We start from the raw sequence: 27046 nt of genomic DNA, 5'->3' as shown, positions 1-27046 counted from the left end.
TGACTTAGGCCTTGGTCCCTATCGACTGCTGCTCTCAAGCCCCCCTTGCTCCCAAACTCTAGCCCCGTGCAGCCCTACACCCACCATGGCAACAGAGCAGCAAGACCCTTCCATCCCAGGGAGGGACCCTCCCCTCCCCACATGGCACCCCAAAAGGTATCCATGTCCCGATTCCTGGAACCTGTGAACCTGAAACCTGGAAGCTGAAGCTCACATGGCAAAACAGGACTTTGCAGATGTGATTAAGGACCTTGAGATGGGGAGATGGCCCTGGATTATCTGGGAGGACCTTAAATTCAGTCACCGTATCTTTATGAGAGGGGGCAGTGTGAAGATGAAGGCAGAGGTTGGAGCGCTGTGGCCACACGCCAGGACACCAGGCGTCCCAGAAGCTGAAGAGGCAGAAAGGACCCTCTCACAGAGCCTCTGGCGTGCGGCCCTGCAACACCTGGATTTCAGTTCAGTGAGATGGATTTTGGACTCTGCCCTCTAAAACTGTTAGAGAATAAGTTTATTTTTAAGCCACCAAGTTTGTGAATACAAATGGGAAAGTCAAAGATTCTAGAAAGAAACGACTGGACCCAAGGCCTGTGGTGAACCCTCAGATACTGCCCACCAGTGTCCTTGTGACTCGAGACGCCTGCGCCTGGAACACACGGGCTCTCTTCCTCCCTCAAGAAGGCGCTCTACTGCCGTGCTGGCAACCGAGGTGGGCCCCACAGTCCCCGCCCCTTCCTGGCACCCAAGCCTTGAAGCTCCCAAGGCTGCATCACACATGTACCCCATAGAGCAAGCATGTCAAACATGCGCCGAAGGAGTTTGACATGCTTGTCATAGAGCCCCAGCTTTTAGCCAAGTTGCCAATGGATGAAGCGGGGCTGGGATTGGTAAGAGACCTAGTGTGCTCCAGGGCCAGATGGCTCCATGGGCTCTATTTGCAACATGCAATGTGGGATGTCTGGCTTTGACCACTAGCTCCAAGGTCATCTCAAATCTGCATACTGGAGTGCAGCCAGGACCCCGCCCTCCAGAGCACACCTGTTCCCCATCCCTGGGAGAGAAGCATGTGTGAAGGACACACTAGCCTTTGGCCCAAGTATTAGATTTTTTAAAACTAAGTACAAATACCATCAGGTGCTCTTTTTACAGCACCAAGAACCTGTGCCTGTTAAAATAAACACATGCCAACCGCTCACCTACGTGGGAAAGCCACACAGGCAGCGCCACTGTTCTGCAGTCAGGTGATGCCCCGGGAAAGGGCACAGCCGCCTGAACCTTTAAAACCCCAGGCGCGACGAGCATTCCCTGTGGGGATTCAGAGCTGTAGCAGCTCTGCATGGGCCTCTCAGCTGTGTTTCTTAATATACTTCCCTTTGTAAATTGTTTTTATTTTCTTAAAGGAACAAAAGGAGAAAATTGATACCAAAGAACATCCATTCCTGGTTCTTGGCAGAATTCCCACCACCTTTGGTAGAAGTTGCATTTCGGGTGAGTGTGTCTAGTGCCTCAAAAGCTGTGTGACTTGTGGCCGTTGGCGGGTAGGCACTAAGCCCAGAGGCCTGGTGGGGTCCCTCTGCGTGACCGGCCAAGCTGGGAAGAACCCTGGCCAGGCGGTGCCTGGAGCAGGGAGGGCAGTGAGCCAGTGTCCCACCAGTAGCCCGAGCGCGTCCTCAGGCTGGTGACCCTTACAGGGCTTGTCTTCTGGTGGGTGGAGGGGTGAGAAGACCCAGGTCCTCTCCTTGGCGCTGGTGCCTGGCTCTGCATGCTGGTGGGGGCTGAGGCGCACCTGGCTGCTCGGTACTGCCCGTGAAGTCAGTTACTCAGCCGTGGGCTCCACCAGCTCCGCGTGGCTGGACGGAGGGAAGATGGGGCACCGTCTCCTCTAATCCAGACCCACATGCCAATGTCCCTCCTCCTCCAGAATGAAGGGTACCAGGCTGATGGGGGTGCTGCTCACCCTGACTGGTGTGCTGCATGTGGTCCTGCCCCTGAGAATAGCAGCTTTCAACATCCAGACTTTCGGGGAGACCAAGATGTCCAATGCCACCCTCTCCAACTACATCGTGCAGGTAGGTCCAGGCCAGCGGTCAGTCCTGAAGGCAATCAGACTGTTAGGCCTCTGCTCTCAGCCCAGTCAGCTGTGGGGATAGGGCCCTTATCACTGCCCTGGCTGACGTCATCAGGCCAGCTGATGTGACAGAACCTGGGAATAGCAGCTTGGCTCCTGCGGGGACTTGGAGTGGGCAGGGCCTAGACACCCCAGTCTCCGTCTAGCCTGTCCCCACTCAGCACCACTGTGGCCCTGTCCATAGATCCTGAGTCGCTATGACATTGCCGTGGTCCAGGAGGTCAGAGACAGCCACCTGACGGCCGTGGGGAAGCTGGTGGACAGACTCAATCAGTGCGTGAGGGGACAGGGCACTGGGAAGCACACGGGACAGTGATCGTCCCTTCGGGGCATGATGCCACTTCGGCCCCAGGGACACCGATGTGGGCGGAGCCCTGCTGTCGGTGGCAGGATGTCCCTGACGGGTACATGTGTTTCCTCAATCTAGGGATGACCCCAACACCTATCACTACATAGTCAGCGAGCCACTGGGTCGCAGCAGCTATAAGGAGCGCTACCTCTTTGTGTTCAGGTAAAACCCAGGTGCCGAGAGATGAGGACGCCTCCTCTAAGGTCACTGGCAGAAGTGGGGGTGGCGGGTGTCTAGAAAGCCCATGGGCCTCTCCTCCAGGTGTGGGGGCGAGAACTGGAGGCCACAGAGCAGGGACCGAGTTGGGCCTCACCATCTGGGCAAAAGGAGCTCTGGCTGGTGGATCTGTGTGATGTCCCATCTTAGACCAGGCCCCTGCCCACAGCAACAGGTTGGTTTGGCAAAGCTGTGCCCCAGCCCCAGGTTAAGCACCCTCTGGCCTGGCCTTCCGCAGGCCGGACCAGGTGTCGGTGCTGGACAGCTACCTGTATGACGATGGCTGCGAGCCCTGTGGAAATGATACCTTCAGCCGAGAGCCAGCTGTTGTCAAGTTCTCCTCCCCATTCACCCGTGAGTGCTGCCGCCAGACCCTTCCTAGGCACCTTGAGGAGCCACAGCACATCATGCCCCCACCATGCACCTCTTTGGGGAGCTTGGTGCTGTCCTCATTCCTAGTGCTTGGTCTTATGTTTAAGTTACTTAGGGAAACGTCCATCCTCCCCCCCCCCCCCTTACTACTTCTCTCCCAGGACTGTTTCATGTGTCCCCCATCCCAGCCCTAAACACATGACAGCCAGGCCAATGCCCCCTCGGACCAGGACTGCCTCCCAACTCCGCTCCCACCCCTTGCGTAGCACGACCATCTTCTCCACAGAGGTCAAGGAGTTTGCCATCGTCCCCCTGCACGCGGCCCCACTGGATGCAGTGGCTGAAATCGACTCTCTATACGAAGTCTACCTGGACGTCCGGCAGAAGTGGGACATGGAGGTGAGGCCCCACATTGGATTGAGCTCTTAAGGGCCCGGTTCTGTCCCTGGGCCAATCAGCTGGTGTCTCCTGGTAGGACATTATGTTGATGGGTGACTTCAACGCTGGCTGCAGCTACGTGACCCCTTCGCATTGGTCATCCATCCGCCTGCGCACAATCCCCACCTTCCAGTGGCTGATTCCTGACACCGCTGACACTACGGTTACGTCCACGCACTGCGCCTACGACAGGTGAGCAGAAGCTGCGCCCCCGTGGGTTCTGCAGGCCCAGGTAGGGAAGGGGCACTCGCACAAGCAGCCTCGCTTTCCATCTCAGCCCAGCTTCAGGAATGGTTTCCAAGACCTTTGAGGAGACATTCACCCTCCTGAGCTTTGGACCACTTACGAAGTGGAATAAAAAGCAGCATTCCTCCACTTTAGGAAAAGCACATGTAGGGTAACACGATGCCGGTCTTCTCCTCTGGGCAGTCTCAGGTAGACCGGTCAGCCAGCGGTGCCAGTTGGGCACACCCAGACCTGAGTCTGGGCTGGTCCTGCCTTCCCTGAGCAGTGCCATCCAGGGGCCAGAGAGGCCAGACGGGAGCTGGCTCCTGCTGGGATCTGAGGTTTAAGTGCACAGAGCTGGACAGTGGGCTGAAGGGGACTTTTTGTGTCTGGCACTGTAGGATCGTGGTCGCCGGAACTCTGCTCCAAAATGCCATTGTTCCCGACTCAGCTGGCACCTTTGACTTCCAAGCTGCATATGGACTGAGCAACCAGACTGTACGTGACCATTCTTTACAGCCTGTAGCTCTCCTGGGGGCCTAGGACGCAGGGGCGGAGTGAGAGCCAGACCCACGGGACTTGTAGCAGGCGCTGCTTTTTCCATTGACTTGTCCGCAGCCTGGGAGCCTCCTCCCGGGCCGATGTGGCAGTGCAGTATCTGGGTGCACACCTGGCCCTCAGCGAGGACTGCCACACGGGCCCCCCTGCTCACTGCATGTTTCTCCACAGGCCCAAGCCATCAGTGACCACTACCCGGTGGAGGTGACGCTGAAGAGAGCCTGACAAGAGCAGGCCCGGGGCCCCGGCTGGACACCTCTAGCTTCTCTAGCTTGCCTGTGGCTGCTCCTGGGGACCTGCACAAAGAACTGAAGAAGACAGCTGATCCTGTTGTCACCTTCAGGTTCTGGGGATGGAGTTTAGGAAACGAGTGCGAGTTCCCTGAGCACAGGGCCAGCGCCCCCTCTCTCCCCTCCCTACCGTCCCCCTGACCACTATCCCAGCTTGAGGAAGGGGCTGGAAAGTAGGCTTTTTCTCACTGTACCTGCATCCATCTTAAGCATGGGGTTGTGGCACCAGAGTAACTTACCCTGTTAGTATGCACAGAGTCCAGCATTTAGATGAAGAAATATCTTTTAATTTAAGTAAATAAAGCTCAAAAGGGGGTGTTCTCATTGGTGGCATCCAGTCGTTCCTTCCCGGCTCCTCCTCCCATGACAGAGGCGCACAGTCCATTGTCACCTTCCCTGGAGCCCTGACAGTGCAGGGAAGATGTGGGGCTCCCACAGCTGCTGGGCTGCACCCTGGCCAACAGGGCCCAGACGTCAGTGTCGCTCCAGGGCCTTGACGAGCAGGTTGTTCAAGCGGCCCACCATGGGTCGGGGGTCATCGACCAGCCCTGCTGCGATCATGGCGTTCTCATAGATCTGAAAGGCAGGGTGGTGACCTTGTTAATGGGATGGGGGCCCTGTCCTAGCTCCAACTCAGGGACATTTTAATGTGGAGAGAAGGAAGGAAGAGAGCTGTTCCTTCTTAAAACAGCGTGTTAGAGGCAACAGCTGTCCAACCTCAAAGGAAGGTGCAGCCCTCTGTTCTCATGCTCTCAGCCAGTCTCCAGGAGACTCACCTGATCGACAAGCAGCTGGGCCAGGTCAGGCTCGCTCTCTCTCAGCTGGCTGAGCTTCTTGATCAGTATGTGCCTGCAACAGAAACCCCCAGAAGTGAGCTCAGGCTGTGCCCCCAGCACAAGGGCCTCTAACTTCTGAGACGTTGGAGTTACTAGAACATTCAAAAAAGTGTAATAGGACAGTCCAGTGTAAAAAAAATAAGGCATACAAAAACTTAGGAAGATGTAAATAATCACTGACAGATAATGAGATTGGTTCTATACCCAAAGAAACACTTGAGTTGTTTTGTTTTTAACACTTGAGTTTTGATATTAGAAAATGCAATAAGTACTAAAACTAATACAAACTTAAACACGGAAGGGAAAGAAAGAATTTAACATATAAAAAGACATATATCAGTGCTTGGAGACCATAATTAAAGATGAAAATTTTTCCTAGATTAATACACACACACACACACACACACACACACACACACACACACATTGTTTTATACTAAGAGTTTTATACCTTAACAATCTAATGTAAAATTCATAAGTAAAAGTAAATATGGAAGAAAAGAGCCAGGAGAGCTGGAGGAGGAAGTCCCAGATGCCAGTAAATAGTTTAATTCTGGAAAACGAAAAGGCAACAACTAAATGCAAAAAATGTCAATAATGTATAAAGAGTCACACACATGGGAATTTCATTTGTACCTGATTAAAGATAGTGTTTCACAAGAGGGGGAAAGACAGGGTAATGGGCCAGCCAACCAATAAAGCTGGATTCCCACCTGATTCTTTAGACCAAATTCCAGGAGGATCAAATGTTAAATGTAAAATATTAGAAGAAAACGGAAAAAACGTTTTCTAATCTCAGAAGGAAAAGCCTTCCAAGCAGAATACAAACCCAGAAGTCAAAAATAAAATAATGATGTAACTCTGACAATATAAAAACTGCAATTCTTGCCCTAGCTGGTTTGGCTCAGTGGATAGAGCATCAGCCTGTGGACGGAAGGGTCCCAGGTTCAGTTCCAGTCAAGGGCACATGACCAGGTTACAGGCTCGATCCCCAGTAGGGGGTGTGCAGGAGGCAGCCAATCAATGATTCTCATCATTGATGTTTCTATCTCTCTCTCCCTTTCTCTCTGAAATCAAAATATTAAAAAACAAAGAAACCTGCAATTCTTTTCTGCACAGGAAAAAAATACCATAAATATAATGTCTGACCTTACTCATAAGAAACATATATTAAAATCATAATTTTTCACTATGAGAATGGTAAAAATTGAGAAGTTTGCTAAAACTGAAGGCATTGGAGAAACAAATTTGTCTTAACTTCTATAGAGGACAATTGGAGTCTATAAAAATTAAACATGGATGGTGCTCTGAGACTTAACACTTCTTTTTTCTCACAGTACTATTTAAAATCAGAATCACTTTTTAACCCTTTGCACTCCGAACCATTCTGGACATTGGCTACCAGCTACTCGACGCTACTTTGCGGCGGAAACGTGCATTTACAGACCCTCGTATTATTTAGTATAATTTTGGAACCAATTAACGTATTATAATGATATTGGACTTATATGAATTGGGTGACATCGAGGAATGTATATTTGCAAAAAAAACTATTTTATTGTTTATAATTTTGTACAGTATGATAAGTTTTGTAACACTCCCCAATATGCATTGCAGGCTGATTAGTGCATGTTTGACAGTAATAAGTGGTTTGACGCCTGCCACCAGGTGTTTTCCTGTTAGAACACACAATGCAGTCCCGTTTTCTTTGTCCCACATCGGGAATATGTAGTTTGTTTAATCCGACACAAAACCCGCTGACATTTCTTGTATATATCTTAGTAATTTTACGATATTTTGATTTAATTTCTTGTGCCATTTCAAGATAAAACTTCAGGGAAACATGCATGTCTCAAAAAGTTGCGTTGAAATAACTCAATTCCCCTTAATCACTAATAAACTGCAATGTCCCCTGAGAGGGGACATCCGAGTGATATGCTAGAATTCCGATGTCCCCTGAGAGGGGACAGCGGAGTGCAAAGGGTTAAAATATATATTTTTTAATTGGTTGGCTGGCCCATTACCCTGTCTTTCCCCCTCTTGTGAAACACTATCTTTAATCAGGTACAAATGAAATTCCCATGTGTGTGACTCTTTATACATTGACAGGAAGGGAGAGGGAGAGAGAGAAACATCAGTGATGAGAGAGAATCATTGATCAGCTGCCTTCTGTATGCCCCCTACTGGGGATCCAGCCTGCCACCTGGGCATGTGCCCTTGACCAGAATCGAACCCAGGACCCTTCAGTCTGCAGGTCGACGCTGCTCTATCTCAGGGGTGGGCAAACTTTGACTCGAGGACCACAATGGGTTCTTAAACTGGACCGGAGGGCCGGAACAAAAGCATGGATGGAGTGTTTGTGTGAACTAATATAAATTCAAAGTAAACATCATTACATAAAAGGGTACGGTCTTTTTTTTTTTTTAGTTTTATTCATTTCAAACTGGCCGGATCTGGCCCGCGGGCCGTTGTTTGCCCACGGCTGCTCTATCCCCTGAGCCAAACCAGTCAGGTCAGAAACACTTTTTAAAAAGCAAGTGGCTCAGTTGGTTGAGCATCATCCCGTGTACCAGGTTCAGTTCTGGGTCAGGGTGCATATAGGAGGCAACCGATTGATGTTTCTCTCTCTAAAACCAATAAAAACATATTTTTTTTTAAAAAGGAGAAAAGGCAAGGTAGGGACCCCTGTATAGCAAGTTACTGCTTGTACAACAGCGGAAGCCACAGATGAATCTGCACACACACAGAATCTTTGAAAAGATAAATGCGAAATGTAATGTGGCTGTATTGGGGGCAAAGGTAGGAGGGAAATTTCACTATGGATTTTGTTTAAATTTATTTAACATTTTTGGTGAACTATTTATGTAATTTCATTGAAAGATTATTGTTGTATATAAAATCAATTAAAAAACACCTGTTTTCAACAGTTAGAAAATGAAATTTCAAAATATCCAATAAATGTGACACATCAAAGAATAACTACAAAAAATGTGTAGGAACTCTACAGAAAACATAAGTTACCAAAAGACATTAAGACCTAGTAAATATATATTGTGTACATGGACGGAAAGGATTGACCATAAAGGTATTAATTCTTGAAACTGATGTATGTGCACAGGAGGACCTAGAGTAGCCAAGGCACCCTTGAAGGAAAATAAAGGAGTAAGCAATCACTCACTGGCTGCAAAGGCTCGGGGAAAAGCTGAGTAATTAAGACAGTGCAGTGCCACTAAAGACAGACCAACAGACCAGACACATGTACAGACACCTGATACTCTATGATGCAGAAGGCAATTTGGATGGCTGGGGTGGGGGACAAAATAAGTTCATGATTTTGGTGATAGATTTCTTAAGAACCAAAAAAGCACCTAACCAAAATTTATGAATTTGATTATATTAAGAACTTATCAAAAGACATCTTAATGCAGGTGAAAAGATAGAGTGGGAATAGAGATTTGCAACTGATAAAGTATGTAATATAATTACAAATCAAATTTTAAAAAAGAACCCAACAGGATCTATATATTAAAAAAGGCTAATATGCTAAGTGACCGTCAGACTTGTAGCTATGACACACACTGACCACCAGGGGGCAGATGCTCAATGCACAGGCATGGAAACATGGAACAGACTGATGAATCTCAGGGGGGATGGGGAAGGGGAGAGGGTGAGAGAGATTACCCAAAGATCTTATTTACATACTAGAGGCCCGGTGCTGTGCACGGGTGGGGTCCCCTCGGCCTGGCCTGCGGAGATCGGGCGGATTCCATGCAAGGGGCCTCCAACATCCCCCAAGGAGTCCCGGATTGCGAGAGGGCGCAGGCCAGGCCGAGGGACCCTATTAATGAATAAAGTCTTATTTTTTTTCACGTCATGAGAAAGCCAAGGCCAAGGCCTTAAGTAAAAGTAGAGACCTGTGGGTTCTCACGCTCTGCTGGGGGGAGCTGGCACCCAGCCTAGCTAAGCATATGGCAGTTTCACACCTGGGTGCACAACTCGGAGAAACTCACGCATGCACACGTGTGTCGGACAGGGACAAGAATGTTCAGAGCAACTGTTCCCAACAGCCCCAAACAGAAACTACCCGAATGTTGGTCAAAAGAGAATACATAATTGTGCTGGGGCAGACTCAGCCCATGAACATTACTCAGCTATGAAAACAAACCATAGCTTCCCTCCACAGGGACCGAGGTCTCTCACACCGAGTGAAGAAAGTAAGACTTCACATCACAGGCAAGACAGTCTGTTAAGGATGCACAGAGAGACCATAAAGCAAAGCAATTACCACAAAAGTCAGGACTATGGTTACCTCAGAGGGACACTTCTAACGGCATCCGAGGGCCAGCAAGGTTGTTGCTTTTTTACTTTACATGGGTACAGTTTAAAGTTAAATTGAATAGTTTAATTACACAGGTACTGGATTTATAAGCTTTATGCATTTTTCCTATGTGTTAGGAATAAGAACAATTTTAAAGGAGTAGCTGGCAGGTCAGATACAAGCTTGCTGTTCCTGGGCATCGAGGGCAAAGGAGCCGGCAGCCTTACCTGGGGTTGATCTCCAGGGTGGGCTGCAAGAGCTGAGCGCGCTCCTCCTGGGTCTTGGCCAGCTGCTGCATGCGCAGGAAGTGCCGGGCGGCCCCCATCTCCAGCACGGTGATCATCGCAGGGTGGGTGTCCAGTCGAAGAGTCACCTGTAAGCAAGGCCAGGGACCAGGGGTGAGGGGGACCCTGGGCTGGCAGTTTTGGCCACGGGTGAAGCTTCCCCAGGTGACCAGGCAGAACATAGGTCTCCAGGGATGAACCCTCAGACCTCCCAACCATCCACTAATGAGAAGGGAGCCTGAACTGCAGCCGCGTACCACGTTCCTAACAGTATCCCACTTGGGGGCTCCCTCTATCCCCCAAAGTTGTTATCTAATGTGTCAATTACTGCCTAACAGCCATCTCGCTTGGTGTCCTCTGCCCCTCTCCCCTCCACAGGGCCACTGCCAAGTCCTATAGCAACTAAGATCACCTACGCCCAGCTGTTCCATTTCCCCAGGCCCAGCCTCTCCCCTAGTCTGTCTGCAGTTCCTTCCCTCAATCCCGTCCTTCCAGAACGCTGGAGCCTCCTTCCTGCAGACCTCACTCCCACCCACACCCTTTCTGTGGCCCCCTCTGGCCTGACTTTATCAAATACATCTTTTCCCAACAAGCGGTCACAAGCCCCTCTCCCTGACCAGGCCTTCCCCTTCGTCCACCCCACAGGCCTCTGGCCTCCTGACTCACACCGGAGACTCTAAGCCTGCTGGGCCCACGGCACCCAGCTCCAAGACGTCCTCGCTATAGGGCCTGGGGATGTACTTTGCCTCCTGCCCTTCACAGGATGGGGGTAATTCGACCTGCCTCATAGTTATCTGAGCTTAAATGAGTCCCTATAGTGAAGAGTGGACACAGTGAATGTGTGACACAGAGAAATCCGGGCTGCATGCCTTGCTTCTCGTGCTCCCTACCAAGAGCCCCTCCTCTTTCGATCTGTGCCCATCCCTCCCCCGCAGAGTCCTGCTGCTGCCTCCCAGAGCCACCTGAGCCCACCCTCTGCTCTTGGCCATCCCCACCTGCACACCGCCTGTCCCCTGGGGCGACTCCTGGGCTATTCCTGAGCCAGTGACCTGCACTGGATACCTGTTCTCTGGTGGCTGGCTTTCTCTTGCAACTCTGAGCTGGACCTGGTTCTGGCTCTCTGAAGTGAGAACCCCCGCTGGGCTGTAAGCTCCCCAAGGGCTGGACTGGAACCCCTTGCGTCCTACGCTACCACAGTTCCTTTGGGGCCTGGACCAGGCTAGCTCTGGGGTGGCCAGCTGGGAACCCCTCTTCTCGGCTTCTACTTGCCCACCAGGCCATTGGCTGTTCACCTTTCCCTTTCTACTTTCTAGTTCCCACCTGTGCTATAAAGTGGAGGAAACAAGTCAGCTGAGCTTGCCTGTCCTGCCCCAGCAACACCCCTGGACACACGTGGCTGCACACACGTAAGCTCAAACGCAGAAGGGCAGTGACACGCTTGGTCTCTCCCACATATCACAGCTCCAGTCGCCATTGGGAGAACTCCCACCAGGCCAGCACTCAGAGCTGGCAGGCTGCCAGCTGTGTGGTCACTGGAGCCATGGGAGCCGAGTGGTGGCTGTCTCAAGAAGACCTCACCTTCACGTTGGTGACACGCGACCCCAGCGCATTTCTCATCCAGGCCATCAGGTCCTCCATCTCCTTTTCTGACAGGCGGTCATCAGCTTGAGGAGAGACGTGAGTGAGCTCAGAGGCCGTTCTCCATAATTCCCATCTCATTCCCATGGGGGCCTGAAATGTTGACATTCCAGCGCCAGGTGTCCAACTGCCCCACCCCACCCTGGTCGTCGGCACAAAGAAGCCACCAGAGATGCTTTCATCTAAAATCCAGCGGATAAAATGGAACCTCAGAAGGACATTTTTGGTTGCCCTGAGGCCCATGTGGTTTCGTTATAGCTTAAAGAAGATATTTTTGGATTCTCTTAGGAAGTCAACTTGGAAGGGGCCCTGGAGAGAACTGGGAGCTAAACGGGAACATTTTCTGTAATCATTGAGGTGTTCCAAAACTGCTGTCTGTGCAGGTTTATGACCCCAGGTAGAAACGAGAACAGAAAATCCCTAGAAACTCACATTGCAGGACAGAAGGCTCTGTAGCAGAGTGTCAGCCCCTGGGCCATCCCAGCCTCACCTGCACCCCAGGCCACCACCCACCTCTGCCTAGAGAGAAAGGTAGAACCAACCTGGAGATTTGTCTTCAAACTTCTCCTCCTTGTAGTGATCAACAACGATGTCCGTTTCCACGGAGATCAGCTTCTTCTTGTCAAATTCACGAAGGTGAAGCAAGGTCAGCTCATCAAACTGCTCATAGCAGAAGAGAACCTGTGAGGGCCCAAGAACATCTCCATCAGGCTTGGCGAGGACTCCGCCCACGACAGAGAGGGCCATGGGAGTAAGGGCTGGGCCCCCAGTCCTGGAACAGCCACATGGGATGCTGCTGGGGCGTCCTGGGCCTTTGCAGATGAGGCGGATTGCCAGAGGGTGGCAAGGGAGGCTATGTCTTAGTAGTAGAAACAGTGATTCTGCTTACAGAGAAATCCCCGTGTCACCTCCTACAGGGACACACAAACTAGATGGCAGACTTCAGCCTGGGCCTCTGTGCCCCCGGACGTGTGGCTTTCCCGGGTCATGGGCACATTCAGCCATTTTCCACTAAGCAGAGACACCCCCCACCCCGCTGCCTTGGGTGCTCAGACTCCACCCTGTCCCCTGATCTGGCCCAGCAGCCTGTAGGGATGCAGCCTGCCCTGTTGCTCACCCACCTCCATGTTTTTCTGCTTCATGGCCTCATAGTAGGGTGAGTGCTCAGCCAGGTGCCGGTTGGGGGTGCACAGGTAGTAGATGTTGCGGGTGCCGGCCTGCATGCGGCTGGCGTAGTCCGCGAGGCTGGTCAGCTGCCCAGCGGGCAGTGCCGAGGACTCATACCGCAACAGCTTTGCAATATCCTCCTGAAAACAAAGGGCCGGTCACTGCTCATTCCCGATCCTCACTCAGAAAGCCTCCAGCACCTGGGCACCGACATGGGAAGCCTCTGGCTAAAGGGAGGAGAAGTCTGCTGGCTGCACCCCCGGCTGGTGGGCCCCCTGTGTTCTGCAGCTGGGGCAGCTCCCACAGAAGCCTGGCCCGGGGATGGCTGCTAGTCAGGTCTGGCAGTCCCCACATCAAAGGTTCAGGGGACCTCAGAGAGCACCTTCCACCTCAGGGGCACAGGGCCTCACAGAGAGGGGCTTTCGGGCAAGCTGTGTGCACCCCAGGAGTGGCCAGACCGTCCCCATGGCAGAGACTGCTCCTGGACCCAGCGTCCTCCCTTCGTCCCCAGTCACGGCGGGCATGTGGACATCGGTATAAAGTCCACATTTCTCCGCCTTCCTCCAACCAGGTGACTAGTCCTTCTCCTTCCTATTGGCTGAAATGCAATGTGACTGCTGGAGACGTCTCGATTCCTGGTGGGAGCTGCCTGGTAAGGACAGAGGAGCAGCAACAAGCTGGGGGCCTGGATCCCTGATGCCATCAGCCTGGACGTGACCTGAGACATAAACTCTGCCTTCTCTACACCAGACACACTGACAAGCACAGCAAAGACAAGTACTGGGGACAGGACACTGTGAAGAGCTAGGGAGGGCGCACAGAGGGCTGGGCCCAGATGGAAGACGTGATGGAGAGGGAAGGTGGACAGAAAGCAGAAAAAAAGATGTCAAAACAAGGATGTGGAAACCCACCTGGGAGTCATGCTCTAATTCAGACGCTAAGCCTGTGCTTAGGTACACATTAGGGTCCCATTAACAAACACGAATACACAGATGATATTTCTAAGGTCGAGCCCTCAGAAAAGCCACTGGCATGCAGTGACCACCCAGCTGCTGTTATCCTGGCCCAGGCAGGAGCCGACCACCCGAAGTGAGGAGGGCTCAGGGAGGAAGCAGAGTGGGACCTCAGGCTGCCCAGCGGCACTCCAGCCCCACCCTCCCCCAGGGAATGAAGAACAACCCCCTTGGGAGCCCTCCATCCTTGCTACTGTTCTAGAACAAAAGATGAGACCCCGACACTGGGACTGACTGCTTACTGGGGATGAAAATGTTCTGGAATGATATATCAGTGATGTTTACACAACCTTGTGAATGTACCAAGTGTAACTAAATTATCCACTTTAATAGGGTGAATTTTACTATGTGAATTATATCACACTGAAAATTGCCAGCCCTGTCTGGCTGGTGTGGCTCAGTGATTGAGCATCGACTCATGAGCCAGAAGGTCATAGTTCGATTCCCAGTCAAGGCACATGCCTGGTTGCAGGCTCCATTCCCAGTAGGGGGCATGCAGGAGGCAGCCAATTGATGATTCTCTCTCATCATTGATGTTTCTTATCTTTATCTCCCTTTCTCTTCCTCTCTGTGAAATTTAAAATAAAAATAAAAAATGGTTTAAAAATGGCCAGTCCTGGCTGGTGTGACTCCGTTGGTTGGAGCATCGTCCCATACACCAAAAGGTGGTGGGGTTTGATCCAGGCACATACCCAGGCTTCGGGCTTAATCCCTGGTCGGGGCGTGTACAGGAGGCAACTGATCAATGTTTCTCTCTCATATTGATGTTTCTCTCTCTCTCTCCCTCTCCTTTCCTCTCTCTCAAATCAATAAAAACATATCCTCAGGTGAAGATTTAAAAAAAAAAGGCCAAAATATGTTTATTGAAGAATCATATCATATATAAGTAATGCTGCACGATGAATTGAGCTGAGGCCCCAGGAGCACCATGTTAAAGTTCCACCTGATGAACATGCCCTGACGACACAATGTCCCTGCCTCCCCCGCCTGGTGAACCAGTACCTGGCCCTGGCCCTGCCTCTGTGATCTCCTGAGCCCCCTGAATACACACCTACTTCCTTCCGGCCTCAGGTGAGAGGACTGAGGGAGATGAGCCTAGTCCCACAGGACAAAGGTGAGGACACTCCTGAGCTGCATTTACTGGCTCCCGGACAGCAGTAGCTGGGGTGCCCAGATATGCCAGTGTCATGTCCTAGGAAGCTCAGGTTTCTGGCCTCCACCAGCTTCCTCCAGAGCCCAAGGCAGCAGAGAGAAAGGCCCAGAAACCGGGACCCTTACCTTGACCTCCTGTTCAGCAGTGGTCACAATGCCCTCTCTCATGAACAAGCCATAATCTTCAAAAAACTTGGCATATGTCTCAGCATCTTTTTTACTCTGGTCAACGAAGAATTTTATTAGCCTCTGTTGTAGAACGTCCCGGAGTTTCCTACAGCACAGAAATGAATGTATCATGAACAAGCAACTTTTATGAAATACTAATAGCCAGAGGTATGAAAAAATGTTCTGCTCCACTAATAATCAAATTAGTGAAAACAACATACCATTCTGGCCAAATTTTTAAAAATGGAAAAAGAAAGGGTGACCCTTGGCAAACACCAGGTGCAAAGACGCACCCCTAGAGGCAGGAACGTGGAATGACAGCCCTTTGTGGAGGGCAGCAACAGCCCTCCCAACCTTGATGGTTCCAACTGTCCAGATTGCTCCCTGGGAAATATAATGAGTCACAAAGACTAACAGAGCAGGAGTTTCACTGTCGCACATAAAAGACAATACAATTACGAACAACCTCAGTGGTCAACAGGAGAGAATAGACTGAAATGAAAGATAAGTGCAGTCATTAAAAATCACCTCCTGCCGTAACTGGTTTGGCTCAGTGGATAGAGCGTCAGCCTGCGGACTGAAAGGTCCCAGGTTCCATTCCGGTCAAGGGCATGTACCTTGGTTGCGGGCACATCCCCAGTAGGGGGTGTGCAGCAGGCAGCTGATTGATGTTTCTAACTCTTTATCCCTTGCCCTTCCTCTCTGTAAAAAATCAATCAAAAATATTTTTTTAAAAAATCACCTCCTGCCCTAGCTGGTTTGGCTCAGTGGATAGAGCGCTGGCATGCAGACTAAAGAGTCCTGGGTTCGATTCCAGTCAAGGGCATGTATCTTGGTTGCAGACTCAATCCCTGGCCCTGGTTGGGGCGTGTACGGGAGATAACCAATTGATGTCTCTCTCTCACAATGATGTTTCTCTCTCTCTTTCTCTCCCTCTCCCTTCCACTATTTCTAAAAATCAATGAAAAAAATATATTTGAGTGAGGATTAACAACAACAAAAAAAACACATCCTAGCCCTGGCTGGTGTTGCTTGGTTGGGTGTTGTCCCATGCATTAAAAGGTTTCAGGCTCGATCTCCAGTGTGGAGTGTGCAGGAGGCAGTTAATCAATGATTCTCTCTCATCACTGATGGTTCTTTCAATCTCCCTTCCTCTCTCTGAAATCAATTTTAAAAAAAGAAAAATTCCAATATGAATAAATTTGTTATACATATGTATATACATATGTATAACAAAACTATACTACTTTATGTACATTATAGTTTTGCATAATTAGGATCCATACTATATATACAATATATACACTATAGCTTGGACTATATAACTGGATATACTATGTGCACACTACAATATTACAAAACTGGGATTTTGTGAATCAAGGTGTTAACTACAGCATTATTTAATGGTATAAAATTATGAGCAACTTGGAATCCTTTCCCAATGTATATATACATTAAATCACCATGATTTACACTTTAAACATAGTTTTATATGTCAATTATGCCTCTCATAAAGTTGAAATTTTAAAATGTTAGTAAACAATTATATTTAACTAGACGCCGGTGCATGAAATTCGTGCACTGTGGTGGTGGTGGGGGGAATGTCCCCCAGCCTGGCCTGTGCCCTCTCACAGTGCGGGAGCCCTGCGATTGATCGCCCCAAAGAGGTAGGCCCCACCCATCCATCCAGGGCTCCTCAATGGATTGCCCCAAAGAGGGAGGCCGGAACCAGGGGTCCCGCCTCTGCACCGCGCACATAGCGTCAAGCCCCCACCCACCTGTGCACACCTCACCACACATGCAGCCCCGCCACCCTGCTGCGCACGCAGCCTTCTGGTGATGGCTCCTTATGGTGTGAGGGTGTCACGACCATTAGCATATTAGCTCTTTATTATATAGGATGTAAAAAGTAAAAATAAAGAAAGATTTTAAAAATTATTAGTGGAATTAGAGGTATTTTTATTCCCTTCTTAATATTTTGCCTTTCCTTTAAAAGAAGTGAAATTACCATGTATTTCTTTAATAATCCAGGATAGGGGAGCAGTAATGTTTAACATTCATTTAAGCTTTTCCTCTTCTACTCATGTCCTGAATGAGTGTGTTCTCTAGACACAGGGTGGCATGAGACCAGGCAGCACCCGAACCTGTGGCAGGGGAGCCACAGCAGCTAGGACAGGGAGGAGAGCACCAGGAGGTTGTCCCCACAGGGTAGGGGAGGGGAAGCCTGGCATGGAGTGTCCAGGCCCAAGGACCCCAGAGGAGGGTGTCCAGACTGGCGGTAGTGGGCAGCTCCCTGTGTGGAGTCAGAGCCCAAGTGGGTAAAGCTATGTCAGGGGATGGCAGTGGTGATGGCAGACCAGGAGGGGGACTGGCCAAAGGCAACCCAGGGAGGAAAATGAGAGGCAGACTTCTCATCATCACAGGGAGCAAACAGGGAAGTCCCAGTGGTGCTGGGTGAACTCAGTAGATGCAGAAACAAGGATGGAGGCAGATTACACACAAGTACACACACTCTCACTGCTCAGCTGTCTACTGAGAGGACCTGGGAGAAGTGAATGCCCAACAGCAACGGCATCCCTAGTGCCCAGATCTTGGCTTAATACCACTCTCCATTCAAATGAATCCAGCTCCTTGGAGGAATGAGCAATTCCAGGGCTAGGAAATGATGTGGGCAAAACACAAGGTGAGCCCGAAACATCCTGTGCCAGAAGTGAGCAAGTGCTCAGAGCACCACGGGCATGTCAAAGGGCCAGGAGTCGGCCTGCGTGGGCTCCCGCTGGCTCAACTGGAGACTGTTTGGGCATCAAAATAAATAATGATGCTCTAGCCGGTTTGGCTCGGTGGATAGAGCATCAGCCTGAGGACTGAAGGGTCCCAGGTTTGATTCCGGTCAAGGGCACATGCCCGGGTTGCAGACTCAATCCCCAGTGGGGGGTATGCAGGAGGCAGCCAATCAATGATTCTCTCTCATCATGGATGTTTCTATCTCTCTCTCCTTCTTCCTTCCTCTCTGAAATCAATAAAAATATATTTAAAAATATATATATATAAATAAATAAAGACACTAATAAGTTATAACCCACTAAGTAAAATAGGAAATCAGCTCATACAAATCAATTATGGATATTAAAAAAAATAAAATCGATAAATAGATGGAAAATTTGATGAAGCAACATGTTCTTCACATAGCAAAACACCACTCTGCAATATGATGTATTAATTACAAACGAGAGGAACTTCACACAGAGAAGGCTGGCACACCCTTCATCATGTCAACTTGTAAATCGCCAGGAACAGGACAAATCAAAGCCAGGTCCCATCTGACAGGATGCAGTCGTTTTGTGCTAGTGCTGCATCCACGACCCACACGAGGGCAGTCCACAAAGTCACTGGCCAGAAACCTTCAGAAGCACCCTGGTCACAAAAGTCAGGGAAAGACCGGAACTCGGCCAGCCTGAGGAGGCTAGAGGGACTATTACAGGCATGTGTGACTGCACTACTCCCTCTAACAGGGCGGCACAAGTGAATGAGTCCGAGGGTTAGACAGCGGTGGGGCCGCACCAGCCAACTCCCTGGCTGGAGCTGCCCTGCAGCCAGGGGAGAATGCTTGTTCATTGGAAATACAGCCTAAGATATTTGGGGAGGATGGGGCATCGGGCGGACACCTTGCTCTCAAAGGGCACAGGGGGAAATTTCCTCTGTATCATGTTTCCACCTTTTCTGTAAGTGCATGGTTCTTTCCAACACATCATTTAAGGCTGACTCTTTTCTTATCAACCTGAGCCTCAGACTGACAATCTAGCCCTTGAGAACCACAGCAGCAACCAAGTGGCTGGACATACCCTGCCTGAGCCTCGGGTCAGCCCAGCTCTGCTGCTGGGAACAGAGCATATGCCTGCAGTCAGTAAGTGTGGGTTCAAATACAGGCTCCCTCCGTGATTGCTGTGACCTCTCCACAACTCAGTTTCCGCGGTTCTGGGTGAGAATGAACACTCAGTAACAGTAGCTATTGCCGCAATCAGGATGGGGACATGAGAACCCGGCCACCTCAGCCCACGGGGATTCCAAGAGCAACATCTCCAAAAGAGGGTCTGGTCCAGGGCCGGCCTCGCCTACTTCACAACATCAGTGACCTTCTGGGACCAAGGCCAGGTGATCTCCTGGCTCTGTCGCTATCCTCAGCCTCATCCACACCAGAGACCGCCTACCTGGACTCTCCCCAGCTGTGGCCACCCGGGGTGGCTAATGGAGGCTGGCGAAGGGAGGGGACATGTCCCAGCACAGCCATAGTTTTCCTCAATGCGTCAGGCCTCCCACCCTTTTTACAAAAATGTGAAGCAAAACATCAGGCAAAGCACGCGTGATCTGCACATTCTCTGGGCACACGGCCCCTCAGCCACAGCCTCAACACAGCTCCTCGCTCTGCTCTCGCTCCCTGCAGCCACCCTGGCCCTCTGTCCGCTAAGATGAGCCAGTGAGGGCCTCTCAGCAGGTGCCTGCCCCTGGGGCTTACCTGATTAGAGCGCTTTCCTGGAGCAGCTCCCGGCTGAGGTTCAGGGGAATGTCCTCACTGTCCACCACACCTTAGAGAGACACGGCACATCAGCACCCTGGCGGGGCCTGAGACGCTGCCCCGCCCTCCTGGAGGGCCACTGGCTTCCCACCAGACCTCCGCATTCTCCTTCCAAGCCCACAGGACGTCAGACCACATGAAGGTAAGGCAGAGGCAGGAAAGACAAAGGCAGGAGACTCAGTGGGCAACACCACCCCGGCCCCTGCAAGTCCTGACGTCCCGGAATTTATGCGGACAGCCTCCGTCAGGACGACGTGAACAGAAGAAAAGCAGGCAAGGCTGGGAGCCTTTACCAGTGAAGTTTCTAACATTTCAGCTTCACTTTGACACTGAAAACCACTTCTGGATTTTACTTTTAAAGTCATAAATATGTCATGGGTATTTTGCATCTTTTTATGCCATGATGAATACAAAGGTTTATATGCTGAGTTGTTTTTTTATTAAACTACAATCTATTTAAATGCAAGTCAGTTCATGTCTAAATCTAAAACTCATGTAATATCTTTAAACACTAAAATAACTCAAGTCCTAGCCAGTTTGGCTCAGTGGATAGAGCATTGGCCCACAGATGCAGGGTCCTGGGTTCAATTCTGGTCAAAGGCATGTACCTCGATTGCAGGCTCCTCCCAGGCCTAGGCCCTGGTTGGGACTTGTGCAGGAGGCAACCAATCGATGTGTTTCTCTCACATCAGTATTTCTCTCTGTCTTTCCCTCTCTCCTCCACTTTCTCTAAAAATCAATGAAAAAATATCCTCAGGTGAGGCTTAAAAATGAATGAATGAATGAATAAATAAATAAATAAATAAAATAACTCAATTTAAACATGTCCATCTGTCCCATTTCCCCCAAATCAACCAAGACTAGAATCTGGAGGCAGTCAGCTTCCTAGGAGGCTCTGTGAGCACGCCCATCTGGCTCGCCCAGCCACAGCTGGGGCTGCTTCCCTGACACCACACTCATTAGAGATGAGCTCCTTCTGCCCAGCCAGTGAGGCTCAGTGGTTGAGCATCAACCTATGAACCAGGAGGTCATGGTTTGATTCCCGGTCGGGGCACGTGCCCAGGTTGCGGGCTCAATCCCAGTAGGGGGTGTGCAGGAGGCAACCAATGATTCTCTCTCATCACTGATGTTTCTCCCTCTCCCTCCTCTGAAATCAATAAAAAATATATATTTTAAAAAAAAGATGAACTCCTTCTAACGCAGTCAGCACCCTGGGCCATAGGCAGGGAGCCACACCTGTCCCAGGGCGCTGGCCCCATACCTCGAATGAAACGCAGCCACTTGGGCAGGATATCAGTGGCCTTGGTCTGGATGAGGACTTTGCGGCTGTACAAAGAGATGCTGGAGCTCAGCTCCCGGCTCACATCAAACATGGATGGTTTCTGTGGGCAAGGAGGAAAGGGCAGTGTCAGCTGCACACAGGGGCAGAACCTACAAGGTCATGGGGAGCCCTGATGACGGCTCTGGGAACCACCCTGCACAACTGGGACTGGCCTAGAAGTTGTGGGGTGGACATGCAGTGATCCAGAAGCAGAGCTAGGCCAGGAGACCCCCACATCTGTCTGTTCAGAATTCCAATGCCCAGGGAGGACCCCCAACAACAGCTCTCAGGGGGCCTTCTCTGGGCAGCCGCTGCCTTCCCCAGTCTACTCTCCTGGAGGATATTACAAAAGGAAGACTCACTAGTATGTCCCGTGAGCAGAACCAAACCTGCTAGGGGTTGGGGGTTAGCAAACTACAGCTCATCGATCAAATCTGGCTCATCACCCGGTTTGTGTAGCCTAGAATGGCTTTTTCATTTTTAAATGGTTGGGGGGAAAAACAAAAGACGATATTTCATGGTATGTGAGAGATACATGCAAAATAAATTCGTGTCTAGTTTCCTGGACACGACTCTGCCTGCTCCCCGAGGTGCAGGTGTGGTGCTTTCATGCCAGTGGCAGAGCGCTGTGGCTGTGCATGACTGCAAAGCCCAACCAGGCAGTCTGGCCCTCCACAGGCGTGTCTGCCAATCCTGCTCTAGCCCAGTGCTTTGACCCTGCAGTTTGCACACTTCACATTGGATCTGATAAAAGGGAGACTGATTCTGGAGGTCCTGGCGAACCCGAGATTCTGCGTTACCAACAAGTCTCAGGAAATGCTGGTGCAGCTGGGCTACAAGGACACTCAGTGTTGAGGGTGGAGAATAGCTCTTTCCAAAGTGGGTAACAGAGCTACTTGCAGCCCCAGGGCTCCAGTCAAAGGAAGCCAGGGAAGCTGGGTCCAACCGCTGAGCAGGCTTCTCTGTTGCAGGCTTTGCCAGAGACTTCACCACGCTACCGTGAGCCAGGAAGTCTTAGGGGCGAAACGGAAGGATGGAGAACGCACAACTTATGTGGGCATCGCAGAATCCATCCCCCTGCAGAGCTCGGGAATGTTCTGCCTGGAGCCAGAGGAAGCCTGCAGGCTGCTCCAAGGGCCATCTCTGCAGGCACCCTGTTTACAAAAGCCCACCCAACAAACGCCACATAAAACACTCCCTCACTTACAACTCTGTGTTCACCCACCCAGAGGCACAGGTTTTTCTTTTACTCTGATGCTGCCAAGTAAATTTTGGGGACATGTCTGTGCTGTACTGTCACGGTTCAGGAAGTGCTGCGGGTGATGCCCCCGCTCAGGGAGCTGCAGACTTGCCACTTGCAGCCCCAGCATGCTGAGGGCGGCGGGCAGCTGTGCTCACCATCTCCGGCACATAGAAGATGCTGCGGATATTGAGAGGGGCATCCGTCTTATAGTGCAGAGTGTAGCGGGGCTTGTCGTGGGCCTGCGCGATGTAGCGGTAGAATTCCTCGTGCTGCCACTGGCCCACGTCCTTGGGGTCCATCATCCAGATGGCCTGGAAATGGACGTGAACGGGGAATGTTATGTTTAAGACACTTCCTCACAACAACCGCATGGAGCTGAGCTGGTGGGGCTCGTGGCACCTGGTGCTAGTGATGCTCCCTGAGGATGAGAGAGGACTGGCCTCCTAGGACAGACCAGGTGGTGGCCTCAGGGGAACGCCCCTCCCTCTGCCTCCGGCCCCACCCGCTCTAGCACTGAGGGAAAGGGTGCCCCAGAATGGGTGGGTAAGGGGGCCCACAAAGAGAAAGACACACAAAAGGCTCCGAGAACAAGGACCCCCTCCCAGGCAGTGTGTCCAGTAGGGCCAACCAGGAGGCAGGATCTGGACGTGCCCACACATCATCAACACTTGGCGTCAACCGGCAAATGGTAAAAAAAACAGCCCAGCCAAACGATGGGATATTACTCAGCCCAACAAGGACAACACAGGTGAACCTCAACACATTATGTCAGGAGGCCAGGCACAAAAGGCCACATCACTGATTCCATTTATATGAAATGTACAGAATAGGCAAGTTCAGAAAGCAGAATGTGGTTGCCAGAGATGGGGGTAGATGGGGAGGGACTGCTGATGGGTACAGGTTTTCTCTGAGGGATGAAATGTTCTAGAATCGACTGTGCTGATGGCTGCATGGCTCTGAACACTAAGCACCACGGCCCTGCGCACTGTAAGGGTGAAATGTGTGGTGCGTGCGTTACAGTTGGTGCACAAGGATGGGGGGGGGGGGGGGGGGGCGGGAAGTACCTTGTCTGTATCATGGATCTCGCTCTCCACAAAGAACACCTTGTCCTGGGATTCTGACATCATCCTATCCTATTTCTGCCCATCTAGCCCCAAAATGTACCAACTGGCCTCCATAGCTGCCTGAGCCCTGCAGCATCTGCGGGTCTCACCTGCAAGGTATTGATGCGCTTCCCATTGAGGTACAAGGGGAAACTGACGAAGTTACTATATTTTGTCACCACGTCTGGAAGAGACAAAAGAAAAAACAGTGACTACAGGAAGCTTCTAGAAATAGAAGCTCTGGAAATTGCTGCAGGGACAACTCGCAGGCTGGGGGGACTCGGTGCCGGGCCCGTGCCCAGGTGGGAAGCCAGGACACAGCAGGGACACATCCTGCCCGCATACGCTGAGCGGGACTCACACCCGAACCAGATGCCTCCAGGTCCAGGCCGCCATGAGACCAGGCCGCCTTCTTGGTCACATGAATGCGGTTTTGTCAGCTGGCGGTGGACCCTGGAAAGCACTCGGCACCTGCGATAAGCGTTTAGTAAGACGTGGACAGAGAAAACCACACACAGCAGCACCCCCTCTGGTTCTCAGTGAAGCCTGGGCTCAGGCCGGCCGGGTGGGAGGGCCAGCGATAGCTGACAACACAGGGAGTGATGCAAAGACTGTGCGAGTGACCGAAGTCACACACAGCCCGAAGGGAGGGAGAGAACGGCACCCGACCTGGCCGGCAGTCAGGAGGCTAGGCCTGGCCTCCTGGTTCCACACGGGGTCAGCCGGAGCCTGTCCTCAGAGTGTGTCCTCGGAGGGCCCAGGCAGCCACGCCCAGAAACACCCCTGCCGCCAGCTTGGCCCGAGTTCCCCGCACACTCCCACCCTGACAGGATCTCCTAAAACATGCCAGCAGGAGGTGCCGCACTGACTGTGCTGCCGCCCACATGTCCAGAGGCCCAGGCTCCCGCTCACCTCGAACCCGGGCCTCGCTGGCAAACTCTCTGCAGTCTGACTTGAGATGGATGATGATTTTGGTTCCAGTTCTAACTCCTGAAGCTTCGGCGATTTCAAACACCCCGGAGCTAAGACACAGGAGAGGGAGAGAGCCAGTTCCGCACGTTACTACCGACAAACCCCACCCGCAGGTCAGTGACGCTCCTGGGTTTCATAGCAGAGCCCAAGCTGACACACAGAAGGGAGGCCAGATGCCACCTTTTATTACCCAGCTGAGCCCCAGACCGGCAACTTTCTGTCGGGGACAATGGCTGCTGCGGGGTGGGATGGGGGCCCTCCTGCTCCCCAGGGCATGGTCTCAGGAGCACAACCTCTCGAGCTTTATGTCCACCTGAGCGGCTGGGGCGCTGTGCCAGGCACTGGGAGCAATCAGAGGCCTGGAGACGGCCCCCAACTCCCTTGTTAACTGCATGTCTGAGCCTCTACCACAGCGGTTCTCAACCTGTGGGTTGTGACCCCTTTGGGGGTCAAACAACCCTTTCACAGGGGTCACCTAAGACCAGTGGAAAACACATATATAATTACATATTGTTTTTGTGATTAATCACTATGCTTTCATTATGTTCAATTTGTAACAATGAAAATACATCCTGCATACCAGATATTTACATTACGATTCATAACAGTAGCAAAATTACAGTTATGAAGTAGCAACGAAAATAATTTTATGGTTGGGGGTCACCACAACAGGAGGAACTGTATTAAAGGGTCGCAGCATTAGGAAGGTTGAGAACCACTGCTCTAGCAGAAGCCAGGGGTCTCCTTGAGCAGAGAAACTGTTTTAGGAGAAAAAGAGGAGGGGACGAACCCCCAACAAGTTGCTGCCTTGTTGCTTCCTTGCCCAAGTGTACTCTGAGCACTGCTTTCATGGAATAAAACAGAAATCTAAGTTGTGGCAGGGAGATGAGCAGTGCTCTGGCCCGGCCTCCTGCGTGTGCTACTGAAACCACAGCGGAGGACAGAGACTCAGTCGGGAAAGCCGGTTCGGAAGGAAGTTTGGGGCCTGCTGAACAAGTGCTCACATTCAGCCAAGGCACCATCTTCTGCAAATACTGTCTTGGAACATGGACTTACTGAGCTGTAAGACACGACCCCAGTGCACACTGGAGAGCAAAACCAGCATCTCTGAGGGGAAACCCGAGTCCTGTGCTGGCGGGAAAGCAGGGCCAGGCCCGTGGGTCAAACGTGGAAGTTCCAGGGTCGGGAGGAATCAAAACTGGGCTCCCACAGGACAATGTCCAGGGACACTGCCCAGGGCCAGGGGGCACCAGGAGAATGGCCAAACCATGAACCAAGGAGCCTCGCCTGGGACGGTCTACACTCAGAGCACAGTCATGGAGCCCAAACAGACACCAGGGGCCACTGGGATCAGAAAGCAGGAGGGACAGCTCCCTGTAAAAGGCCCGGAAAGGCCTGCAGGCCTTTCCTGAGGGGGGTCTAACTTTCCAAATGAAGGGCAACGCTTCTGCTGAATTCAGGTGACACTGAGCCGCGGTGGTCCCAGGGCGGGGGCAGTCCTTGGGTAGGACTCGGGGACGCTGCTGTCACTTACCCGTCTGAGAGCCACTGGTAACCCGGGCTGTCCGGGCTGGCTGAGCGGGAATAGACCTCAACTCTGTCGGCCACCATGAAAGCGGAGTAGAAACCCACTCCAAACTGGCCAATGATCTTGCTGCTGGCCTCCGCCTGGTTCTGCAGCGCGTCCAGGAAGGCCTGTGGGGGCAAAGGCTGGGCAGGGGGAGGGCTTCACTCCCAAGAGAGGACGAACGCTGCGCCTCCCTGTGTGCGTCCCTCTCACGGCTAAGATACCATTTCATCCTCCAGACAAACACACCACCCATTTTACCCCCATTTTACCCCCAGAGAACAATGCCACGGAGCGGTAAAGTGAGCTGCCCAAAGACCCCAAGCTGGGCAGCAGGGGGACCGGTTCTGTATCTGCTTCCTAGGGCTTGTAACCCTGCCTGTCGCTGTGGGCCACACCCCCCGGAGTGAGGAAGGGCAGTGTGAGTGAGTGCACACATCCTTCCTGCAGGAAAGGGGGGAATGGCAGCTTCTGAGGTTCAGTAGGTGAAGGGGTGTGACACGCATGCCCAGATGTGTCTTCTGCATGTCTCCTAGATTCCATGCTTCATGGGGAAACAGTACATACCAAGTACATGCTTTGTACTACGTACCACCAGGCACTTAACTATTATAACTCAAGTTATCAAATTTCCTAAGATTAAAAATCAAGCAAAATGAATGCACTCATTGCTATGAATACTGTCCAATTGAACATTCTGTGATTATGTAAATGTTTTATATGGTCCAATATGGTAGCTACTGACCTCATTTGACTAGTGCAACTGAGGAACTAAATTTTAAATTGTATTTAATTTCAATCCAAATGGCCACATGTAGCTAGTGAGATAGCACAGACTTCCCTTGATAGAAATCCAATCCATGTAATGGGGGGCGGGGGGGGGGGGGGAGCAGGTTATAATAAAGAAGTTTTTTAAAAGTGGAAATTTTTGCCCTGCTTGGTGTGGCTCAGTGGTTGAGCATCAACCTATGAACCAGGAGGTCAGGGTTCAATTCCCGGTCAGGGCACATGCCCAGGTTGCAGACTCGAACCCCAGTGTGGGGCGTGCAGGAGGCAGCCGATCTATGACTCTCTCATCATTGATGCTTCTCTCTCTCTCTCTCTCTCTTCCTCCC

General features: G+C 51.4%; 2 protein-coding genes across 5 annotated transcripts in view; one reads left to right on the top strand and one right to left on the bottom strand.

Moving 5' to 3' along the window:
- The first annotated feature begins 650 nt into the window (after positions 1–650).
- Positions 651–9938, top strand: DNASE1 (deoxyribonuclease 1). 4 transcript variants are annotated; one of them, XR_002829711.1, is made up of 11 exons: positions 1406–1488; positions 1922–2069; positions 2313–2401; positions 2556–2639; positions 2932–3047; positions 3352–3464; positions 3541–3695; positions 4130–4226; positions 4458–4629; positions 9596–9761; positions 9868–9938. XR_002829711.1 is itself a non-coding variant. In XM_006090429.3 (10 exons), the coding sequence occupies exons 3-10, from the start codon at positions 1923–1925 to the stop codon at positions 4509–4511; spliced, it is 855 nt and encodes a 284-aa protein (XP_006090491.1). In that variant the 5' UTR covers positions 651–709; positions 1401–1488; position 1922; the 3' UTR covers positions 4512–4900. The 4 variants fall into 4 exon arrangements, 2 of the variants coding, with proteins under 2 accessions (XP_006090491.1, XP_023611030.1); XM_006090429.3 differs by lacking the exons at positions 9596–9761; positions 9868–9938 and adding an exon at positions 651–709 and having other exon boundaries at positions 1401–1488; positions 4458–4900; XR_002829710.1 differs by having other exon boundaries at positions 9596–9938.
- Positions 4842–27046, bottom strand: part of TRAP1 (TNF receptor associated protein 1) — a 63333-nt gene continuing 41128 nt past the window's right edge. The window contains exons 6-18 of the mRNA XM_006090432.3: positions 25899–26059; positions 24305–24414; positions 23503–23576; positions 22445–22600; positions 20987–21107; positions 19666–19735; positions 15111–15258; positions 12774–12959; positions 12195–12333; positions 11593–11678; positions 9958–10103; positions 5353–5425; positions 4842–5152 (exon numbers count right to left, since the gene is read on the bottom strand). Of these exons, the coding sequence (XP_006090494.2) occupies positions 5051–5152; positions 5353–5425; positions 9958–10103; positions 11593–11678; positions 12195–12333; positions 12774–12959; positions 15111–15258; positions 19666–19735; positions 20987–21107; positions 22445–22600; positions 23503–23576; positions 24305–24414; positions 25899–26059 (1572 nt within the window). The 3' untranslated portion in view covers positions 4842–5050. The remainder of the gene's footprint in view (positions 5153–5352; positions 5426–9957; positions 10104–11592; positions 11679–12194; positions 12334–12773; positions 12960–15110; positions 15259–19665; positions 19736–20986; positions 21108–22444; positions 22601–23502; positions 23577–24304; positions 24415–25898; positions 26060–27046) is intronic.

This window comes from Myotis lucifugus, unplaced genomic scaffold (assembly GCF_000147115.1).
Source record: "Myotis lucifugus unplaced genomic scaffold, Myoluc2.0 scaffold_72, whole genome shotgun sequence".
Lineage (NCBI taxonomy): Eukaryota > Metazoa > Chordata > Mammalia > Chiroptera > Vespertilionidae > Myotis > Myotis lucifugus.
The sequence above is the reverse complement of the archived record's forward strand: the minus strand, read 5'-3'. Positions and strand labels throughout refer to the sequence as shown.

Coding starts and splice junctions, on each gene's coding strand:
- DNASE1 (XM_006090429.3), top strand. CDS start 1,923: ATGAAGGGTACCAGGCTGATGGGGGTGCTGCTCACCCTGACTGGTGTG. Junction 2,640..2,931: donor CGCTACCTCTTTGTGTTCAG/GTAAAACCCAGG, acceptor GGCCTTCCGCAG/GCCGGACCAGGTGTCGGTGC. Junction 3,696..4,129: donor ACGCACTGCGCCTACGACAG/GTGAGCAGAAGC, acceptor CTGGCACTGTAG/GATCGTGGTCGCCGGAACTC.